General features: G+C 52.0%; 1 protein-coding gene across 1 annotated transcript in view; it reads left to right on the top strand.

The window, feature by feature from the left end:
* Positions 1-296: 296 nt before the first annotated feature.
* Positions 297-9,631, top strand: part of LOC149457017 (phosphatidylinositol transfer protein beta isoform-like) — a 30,029-nt gene continuing 20,694 nt past the window's right edge. Inside the window, exons 1-5 of the mRNA XM_089684175.1 lie at positions 297-417; positions 2,719-2,749; positions 4,490-4,635; positions 6,141-6,232; positions 6,373-6,380. Coding sequence (XP_089540301.1) covers positions 398-417; positions 2,719-2,749; positions 4,490-4,635; positions 6,141-6,232; positions 6,373-6,380 — 297 coding nt within the window. The 5' untranslated portion in view covers positions 297-397. The remainder of the gene's footprint in view (positions 418-2,718; positions 2,750-4,489; positions 4,636-6,140; positions 6,233-6,372; positions 6,381-9,631) is intronic.

Genomic DNA, 9,631 nt, shown 5'->3' with positions numbered 1-9,631 from the left:
CGGCAGGAGTTGGGCTCCTAAGATGTGTTTCACTGAACTGCAGAGTGTAGTCACCCTTTAAGTGGGCCAAAGCAGCAGCAGGTAAGCTGCTTCAATAAACTTTATTAGATCCCCCTTGCTGTACAGAGCCCAGCACCCAGCTGTGTCATCGCCAGTCACTGGGAGGGGGCGTGGTAGCTTGCCACACAGACCCCGCCTCTGCCCCTCCGCCGGGGTCGCTTAGCAACCAGCGGGAGGATAGAGGGCTTTCACATTACGTCGCAGGAAGGATGACGTCAGGGGTGTCGCGCCGGCTCCCTCCACCCGGCAGAAGCATGTGTCCCTCCTCCTGTGAGTCTGGGCGGCTTCCGGTTTCCGGCCTGTGTTCCAGGGGCCTGAGCGGCGCAGGGAGGGAAGGATGGTGCTTATTAAGGAGTTGTGAGTACCCCTGGAGGGGGGCCTGGGGTAGGGGGTATTGGGTGCTGGTGGGGGGGAAGTGTGGGGATCAGGGGAGGAGCTGCTGTCAGCAGAGGCCTGGGGGAGGGGTGGGGTGATTCTCTGACAGATAGACCCGGCCTGATGTCACTGGAGGTGGGAGGATGGAAGGAGAGGGCTCTGATGAGGGGGGACTACAAGGCTCAGCAGATGTCAGGGGAACACAGGGCCCGGATTTACCTCTGAGGGACTACAAGTGTCAGCATGTTCTGTACTGGCTGACTACAGTCCCCAGAGAAACCTTATCAGCTGTGGGGGGCACCACAGGTCCCAGCATGACCTACCATCTGCCTGGGAGGACTACAATACTCAGCATAACCTGCCAGCTGCTGGAGGGAGGGGGAACTACAATCTCCACTGTAGCCTTCCAACTGCTTAGGGGGAACTGCAGTTCCCAGCATAGCCTACAAGTTGCCTGGGAGGACTACAATCCCCAGCATAACTCAGCTGCAAGGAGGGCCTACAATCTCCAGCACAGCCTACCTACTGCTGGGTGGGGACCAAAATCCCCAGCATAACCTGCCAGCTTCCTGGGGGTACTATAATCCCCAGCATAAGCTGCCAGCTGCCTGGGGGTACTACAATCCCCAGCATAACCTTCCAGTTGCCTGGGGGTACTACAATCCCCAGCATAACCTGCCAGCTGCCTGTGGGAACTACAATCCCCAGCATAACCTGCCAGCTGCCTGTGGGTACTACAATCCCCAGCATAACCTGCCAGCTGCCTGTGGGTACTGCAATCCCCAGCATAACCTGCCAGCTGCCTGGGGGTACTACAATCCCCAGCATAAGCTGCCTGGGGGTACTACAATCCCCAGCATAACCTGCCAGCTGCCTGTGGGTACTGCAATCCCCAGCATAACCTGCCAGCTGCCTGGGGGTACTACAATCCCCAGCATAAGCTGCCTGGGGGTACTACAATCCCCAGCATAACCTGCCAGCTGCCTGGGGGTACTACAATCCCCAGCATATTCTAACAGCTGCCAGAAGGATCTCATGCTCCAGCACAACACACCATCTGTCAAGGAAGCTACAGTCCCCAGCATAACCTACCAGATTCTGGGAAGTAGGGGGGGAGGTGTTGGTGGCTACAAATCTTGTGCCGGGGCAACCACAAGCCCCAGCATTACCTACCAGCTGCCAAGAGCGGCTACAACCGCCATTATAACCTGCTATCTGTTGGGGGACTGCAGCATTGCCTCCTTCCAGCTTCTGAAGAACTATAAGTGCCAATATATCCTTCCAGCTATTGGTGGACTACAAGTACAAGCATGGGTGACCAGATCCTTCCATCTGGTTGGAGGCTGCCTGTCCCAGCATGCTCTACTAATACGCCACCTTCTGCTGGCAATCTACAAGTCCCAGCTCATCTTTTCTTCCAGACAAAGTTCAGTCCTGTCATATCATGTCTTGCCAGACGGGGGGGGGGGCTACAAGTCCCAGCATTCTCTGATCATGTCCTGTCAGACGGGGGGGCTACAAGTCCCAGCATTCTCTGATCATGTCCTGCCAGACGGGGGGCTACAAGTCCCAGCATTCTCTGATCATGTCCTGCCAGACGGGGGGGGGGCTACAAGTCCCAGCATTCTCTGATCATGTCCTGCCAGACGGGGGGCTACAAGTCCCAGCATTCTCTGATCATGTCCTGCCAGACGGGGGGGGGGCTACAAGTCCCAGCATTCTCTGATCATGTCCTGCCAGACGGGGGGGGGGCTACAAGTCCCAGCATTCTCTGATCATGTCCTGCCAGACGGGGGGGGGCTACAAGTCCCAGCATTCTCTGATCATGTCCTGCCAGACGGGGGGCTACAAGTCCCAGCATTCTCTGATCATGTCCTGCCAGACAGGGGGGCTACAAGTGCCAGATGGGGGGGCTACATGTCCTAGCATTCTCTGATCATGTCCTGCCAGACAGGGGGGGACTACAAGTCCCAGCATTCTCTGATCATGTCCTGCCAGACTGGGGGCTACAAGTGCCAGATGTGGGGGCTACAAGTCCTAGCATTCTCTGATCATGTCCTGCCAGGCGAGGGGCTACAAGTCCTAGCATTCTCTGATCCTACCTCTAGGAGGACCGCAGACCTCATGCTATGGACGGTTCCCATGGATGTTCTGCTCTCTTGTTTTCTATGAGCATTTGTTGTGCAGGTTTTGCTGGGACTTGTAGTTCCTCAGCAGGCCTACATTAGCATCTTCCTTTGCGATTGTCATCTACATAACTTTCTTTTCTTTCTCTTCCCACAGTCGTGTCCGTCTGCCCATATCTGTGGAAGAGGTAAGTGCTCCTCTACCAATAGCAGAGATAGATAAACTCAGCGGTCTAGCTGTTGTGGAACTACAAGTCCCATGAGGCATTGCAATGCTGAAAGGCACAGGCTTGCCTCCCAGAGGCATGATGGGAATTGTAGTTTCACCACAACTGCAGTACTGAGATCACCTCCCTGTTATAGAGTCTCCTTTTAATTACGAAACTCCCGACTTGAGCAATCCCAGAATGATGTAAGGTGTTTTTGTTTTGTTTTTTGGGAAGTTAGATTTTCGTAATGCTTTAAAGCCTAACTCCTGCCTTTTTTGTTTAGTTTTTCTTTTGTTTTTTTTTGTCTTGAAGTTTTTGTTTTTTTAGTATTTTTAGTTTAGTTTTGAGGCTGAACTTTAGGCAGATATGAAGGACACCATTTCATGCGGTTCTGTATTCAATAATATATTGTTTTGTAGAAGTATGGGCAAGGCTCTTTTGGCTATACCTTTATGGTGGGTTGTCACAGAGCCGGTCCAGGTACTCTTTATTGAGGGATCTGGGGTCTATAAAACCTCAAATCTAAGATCGGTGTTTTTGAATGCTTTCAAAGTTTTTTTAAAAAATGGTGCCGAACGTTTCTGAGTAAACCATAAGGGATGTCAGGTCATCACTTCTGGTTTACTATAAAGGTTGCTCAGGACTCCCGGCGGGATGGGAGATCGGGAGAGAGCCGTGGGAGGAAGGGGGGAGACCTCCCCTCCTATTGCTTGTACAAGCAATCGAGCAGCTAGTTAGCCGCTGCGATTTCTTGTACAAGAGAGTCGACCACCAGTCCTCCCTGGCCGGGCCCGGCGGCGGGCCAGGTCCTCCCTGGCCGGGCCCGGCGGCGGGCCAGGTCCTCCCTGGCCGGGCCCGGCGGCGGGCCAGGTCCTCCCTGGCCGGGCCCGGCGGCGGGCCAGGCCCTCCCTGGCCGGGCCCGGCGGCGGGCCAGGCCCTCCCTGGCCGGGCCCGGCGGCGGGCCAGGCCCTCCCTGGCCGGGCCCGGCGGCGGGCCCGGCCCTCCCTGGCCGGGCCCGGCGGCGGGCCCGGCCCTCCCTGGCCGGGCCCGGCGGCGGGCCCGGCCCTCCCTGGCCGGGCCCGGCGGCGGGCCCGGCCCTCCCTGGCCGGGCCCGCCGCCGGGCCCGGCCAGGGAGGACCTGGCCCGCCGCCGGGCCCGGCCAGGGAGGACCTGGCCCGCCGCCGGGCCCGGCCAGGGAGGACCTGGCCCGCCGCCGGGCCCGGCCAGGGAGGACTGGTGGTCGACTCCCTCCCTGTCCGGGCCCGGCGGCGGGCCCGGCCCTCCCTGTCCGGGCCCGGCGGCGGGCCAGGCCCTCCCTGTCCGGGCCCGGCGGCGGGCCAAGTCCTCCCTAGCCGGGCAGCGAGGCACAATTTCCCAAATAGTGACTTGGAGCAATAAAAAACAGTCTCTAACTGCTTTCTAATTTATCCAAAATGAAATTTGAACATTTTGATTGAGCTTGAGTGTAACTGTTCATACTGGTGTATGTGACTCCCCCCATTCCTCCCATGTGGCTGTGTTAGCACATGGTAGTTGGCTACTCAGATACCCAGAGTTGTCACTTAATAAACTGATCTACCACTGAAAGCCTTTTGTTATATTTAACAGACCAAAATGGCGCAAATAAGAGAAGGTAATTTGTTGGTGGTTGCAAATACATTTAGGCAAAGGCCTTCAACTATGTTGCATTCACTGTGCGTGTTCCTCTTCCTCCTCCAGTACCAGGTGGGCCAGCTCTTCTCAGTGGCTGAAGCCAGCAAGGATAACACAGGAGGTGGAGAGGGGATAGAAGTCCTGAAGAACGAGCCTTATGAGCGGGAGGGTGAGAAGGGACAATACACCCACAAGATCTACCACTTGCAGAGGTGAGCCAATCCTATTATTGCGCACCAGATTTTTGCCTTACTTTACCACTGTGCCAAATCTTGTAGACGGAGAGCATACGCCATGTGGGTGAGTGCAGTGACAGAGCTGTGGACCTTCTCCGTGCATCCTGTGCCATCCAAGCTGAAGGAACAAACAAGAGATCCCTGTGCTCAAATCCCAACAGCTAGTGCATGCATTTATCCATCAGGTGCTAAAGGGGTGTAACCACATATTAACACTAGAAATTCTGAGCTGAAGGGACACAATAGGTTCTCTTCATGAAGCAGACACTTTAAATTATTTTCGCAACATTACCCAAAAGTCATGTTTGCGACTCACTTTTGACCATATTTTATGATAGTGATAATGTGGTGAATATCGTCTTTAGCAAGAGAGAGAGGAGATCACGCCTCCAGCAGATGGGTCCCTCTTCCAGGTTGAAAGCAGGCTATCTACATTTAGCCACTTCTTCTGAGCCCAGGTTGTCATGGACACCCCCCCTGGGGGTGCCTCATCACACCAACATGGCTTCAGTCTCTCTTTTTGCCGTGGCCACCAGTAGAAAGTATCGGCAGCACTCTGCTAGACCAGTGTTTCTCAACCTTTTTTCAGTCAAGGCACCGTTTAAAATTATGGACAGTCTTGAGGCACCCCATTATAAAATGTAAAAAAACTTTTTTTTAATAGTTTTATATAACGCAGCAACATCCACACATGTAGGACACCCAACATTTATTCTTCCAAATCAAATACACTTTTGCACACGTGTACTGACTAATATTCCAGTGTTTCTCTCAGTTTTTCTCCATCACTGAGCTAATGTGACCTCAGCACTGATGGAGAGGGGCGGGGGAGGGTCAAACAGGGATGCTGCGCAGTCAACTGACATTCTCCTTATCAACTGATGATGTCATTGGTTGTCAGGATGCCGATGGCTAGAAGGTTGTAATGGCGCACAATGAAGACCTGTGGCTTCGTGTAACTAAAAGGCCGGCTTCTTCCACCTGCAGGCTTGTATACAAGTTTTGGGCAACTTATAGAAATTTTGCCAAGGCACCCCTGAAGAAACCTCAAGGCACCCCAGGGTGCCTGGGCACCATGGATGAGAGAGGCTGTGCTACACCAGAACTTCCAAGAGCCACCAGTTATTTATTGGGCCGGCTCTTGGAGGTTTCCATTGACAGAGTAGGCAGGCTTCTGTGTGGCTGCGTGGTTGATAATGGAGTAGAGAACTCCCCTCTCATTGCTGCAGTATCAAGGGAGTGAGTGATTTAGACAGGCTATGCTAACACGCCGACTGCTGCATTTAACTGTTTGTGGCACGGCGATCTCGCCCCTTTTGGGCAACCTGGCCACATTCTGAGGACCTGAGTACAGTTCAGTCCCCTGTTTGAGTCTCATTGCTTGGCTTTCAATTTTTTAACCTTTCAGGAATTGGTAAGGATTTACTGCTCTCCCCTTTTCCTTGCCCATCTGATTTCCTCTGCTGTGTCTTGTTCTGCAGTAAAGTCCCAGGTTTCGTCAAGATGCTGGCCCCCGAAGGCTCCCTGGTATTTCACGAGAAGGCCTGGAATGCCTATCCCTACTGCCGCACAAGTAGGTTTTTTTAATGTAAATTTTACTTAAAATATATGCACATATTTTCATCCCCCATCTAATAATGGTGTCTCTTTTTTTTTTCTTTTTTTTTTTTCCCTCTTCTCTTCATTAAACACGAATCTCCTGGGGACCCCCAGTTGTCACTGTGAGTATACAACATGGGGCATTGTAGAGTTTGAAATGTTCTGTTCATCTCCTTAAACTGACCACACAATCTCCTTGAGGCTTTTGAATATTTAGTAGCATGAAGACCCACTTGATTGATAAAGCCCTCTACAACCACCTAACGTATGTGCAGTGGGCCACACATATGCGTCGCTCTGGCCGGCTGATGTTTTTCTAGTAGCTGGTTGGACTGGCTCCAAATCATGTGAGCACCAAGACAGCCAATGAAAGTGATTCAAACATACTATTCCCAACGCACACGTTCCTACAAGTGGCTGTAGGTGTTGATGAATGCTGCAGCGGCAACTGCCTGGAATCAAAAGTAATTTTAGCAAGATAATGTCACCAGCACACCATGGATTTCCAGAACGGGCCCGAAGCGTTATTCAGCGATCACATCATTATACCAGAAGCCACGTTTCGGAGCTTCGCAGGAACCCTTCTTCAGGCATGTGACCTTCATACCTAATGAAGAAGGGCCCTGTGAGGCTCTGAATAAAGCTTTGGACCCATTCTGGAGATCTGTGGGGTGCTGGGGACATTATCTTGCTTTTGAGCCAATCACAGTGGTCACGTGATCGGCCGATCTTTCCCGCTCCCCGACGATTAGGAACGGGTTAAGATTGTGTAAAGTTAAACTAGACCCAAAAAAGTGCAAGATTTGCTGTGTGCTGCCAGCATTGCTGCAGAGCGTGAAGGGGGGGGGGGGTCAGCCTGTCAGTGGTGCCAGCATTGCTGCAGAGGGTGAAGGGGGGGGGGGGGGGTCTGCCTGTCAGTGGTGCCAGCATTGCTGCAGAGGGTGAAGGGGGGGGGGGGGGGTCAGCCTGTCAGTGCTCAGACCATACGCCGCACACTGCATCACATTGGTCTGCATGGCTGTCGTCCCAGAAGGAAGCCTCTTCTAAAGATGATGACCAAGAAAGCCGCAAACAGTTTGCTGAAAACAAGCAGAATGAGGACATGGAGTACTGGAACCGTCTCCTGTGGTCTGATGACACCAACATCAACTGATCTGGTTCAGATGGTGTCAGGTGTGTGTGGGGGCAACCAGGTGAGTACAAAGACAAGTGTGTCTTGCCTACAGTCAAGCATGGTGGTGGGAGTGTCATGGTCTGGGGCCCCATGGGGGTGGGAGTGTCATGGTCTGGGGCCGCATGAGTGCTGCCGGCACTGGGGGGCTACAGTTCATTGAGGGAACCATGAATGCCAACATGTACTGTGACATACTGAAGCAGAACATGATCCCCTCCCTTCAGAGACTGGGCCGCTGGGCAGTATTCCAACATAACGACCCCAAACACACCTCCAAGACCACCATTGCCTTGCTAAAGAAGCTGAGGGGGAAGGTGATGGACTGGCCAAGCATGTCTCCAGACCTGAACCCTATTGAGCATCTGTTGGGCATCCTCAAACGGAAGGTGGAGGAGCGCAAGGTCTCTAACATCCACCAGCTCCGTGATGACGTCATGGAGGAGTGGAAGAGGACTCCAGTGGCAACCTGTGAAACTTTGGTGACCTCCATGGCCAAGAGGGTTAGGGCAGTGCTGGAAAATAATGGCGGCCACACAAAAGATTGACACTTTGGGCCCAATTTGGACCTTGTCACTTAGGGGTGGACTCACTTTTGTTGCCAGCAGTTTAGACATTAATGGCGGTGTGTTGAGTGATTTGAGGGGACAGCAAATTTCCATGTTATACAAGCTGTACACTGACTACGTCACATTGTAGCAAAGTGTCACATGAAAAGAGAGAATCAAATATTTACAAAATTGTGAGGGGGGAACTCACTTCTGGGAGATACTGTGTATGTGTGTGTATGTATATATGTATATATATATGTGTATATATATATATATATTATATGAGATTTTGAAAGAGGGTGAAATATATTAGGCAGCAAGTGATCATGTTGTCCCTGAAGTTGATGTGTTGGTAGCAGAAAAAAATTAACAAATGTAAGCATTTGAGTGACTTTGACAAGGGCCAAATTGTAATGGCTGGATGTCTGGGTTAGAACAACTGCAAAACTGAAGCTCTTGTGGGACAGTCCCGGCCTCCAGTGGTCTGGACCGACCAGAAGTGATCCAAGGAAGGAGAACCAGGGAACCGGCATGGACGGCCAAGACTCATTGACGCACATGGGGAGCGAAGGCTGTCCCATGTAGTCGATCCAATAGAAGAGCTACTGTAGCTCAAATTGCTGAAACAATGTTGATAGAAAGGTATTGGAACACACAGGGCATTGCAGTTTGTTGTGCATGGTGGTGGGTAGCTACAGAGCGGTCAGGGTGCCCATGCTGACTCGTGTTCACAGCCAAAAGCACCTACAATGGGTAGATGAGCATCAAAACTGGGCCATAGAGCAATGGAAGAAGGTGGCCTGGTCTGATGAATCACGGTTTCTTTTACATCGTGTGGCTGGCCGGGTGCTTGTCCATTGCTTACCCAGGAAAGAGATGGCACCAGGATGCAGTATGGGAACAAGGCAAGCCGGCGGAGGCACTGAGACTTAAAGGATCTGCTACTGACAGCTTGTTGCCAGATACCACAGCATACCTTTAGAGATCTAGTGGAGTCCATGCCTTGATGGGCTGTTATGGCTGCAAAAGGGGGACCTACTCAATATTAGGTGGGTGGTCATAATGTTTTGGCTGATCGGTGCCTGTAGTAATTTGAGATGTTTTAGACATCACTGGCTGAATGCTTGTTCCTTCTTAGCGATTCTCTAGGTAGCAGAGACAGAATCAGGATGAAGATCCTGAGTCTCGTCATCTGCGGTGTCTGCTTCCTCCTCTGTCCTCGTTTCCATTCTTCCTTCCCCGAGGCAGAGATACCACACCCTGCAAGCTTACTGGAAAGCTGAAGCGTAACAGCACCATGAAACATTTGCATCGCACCAAAACCAATGCAGCTGCCATTCCGGTCCCTCCCATAACCGTATGTGTTCCTGATCGCATTGAAACAGTCTTTCACTTTCACTTCCTCATTTTTACTGAATAGATGGTGAAAGACAAGTGTCCACAGGCCCTTCCCATGAATTGCCACTACACGTTTAACTTGTCGGTAAAGATGATGATACACCGGCGGTTCTGCTGCTAGCGACAAATCGCAGGCAACAGAATTACTAAAAAGGCCGTCTGCATGTCACTATGGATTCGCTCTCCCCCTTTAGCCACACACAGCAAGATGTCGATCTGTTAAATCTCGATTGTTAGGGATAGGAGTATAAAA

This window comes from Staurois parvus, unplaced genomic scaffold (assembly GCF_062004578.1).
Source record: "Staurois parvus isolate SC_StPar_1 unplaced genomic scaffold, SC_StPar_1.0 ptg000338l, whole genome shotgun sequence".
NCBI classification, from domain to species: Eukaryota; Metazoa; Chordata; class Amphibia; order Anura; family Ranidae; genus Staurois; species Staurois parvus.
The sequence above is the reverse complement of the archived record's forward strand: the minus strand, read 5'-3'. Positions and strand labels throughout refer to the sequence as shown.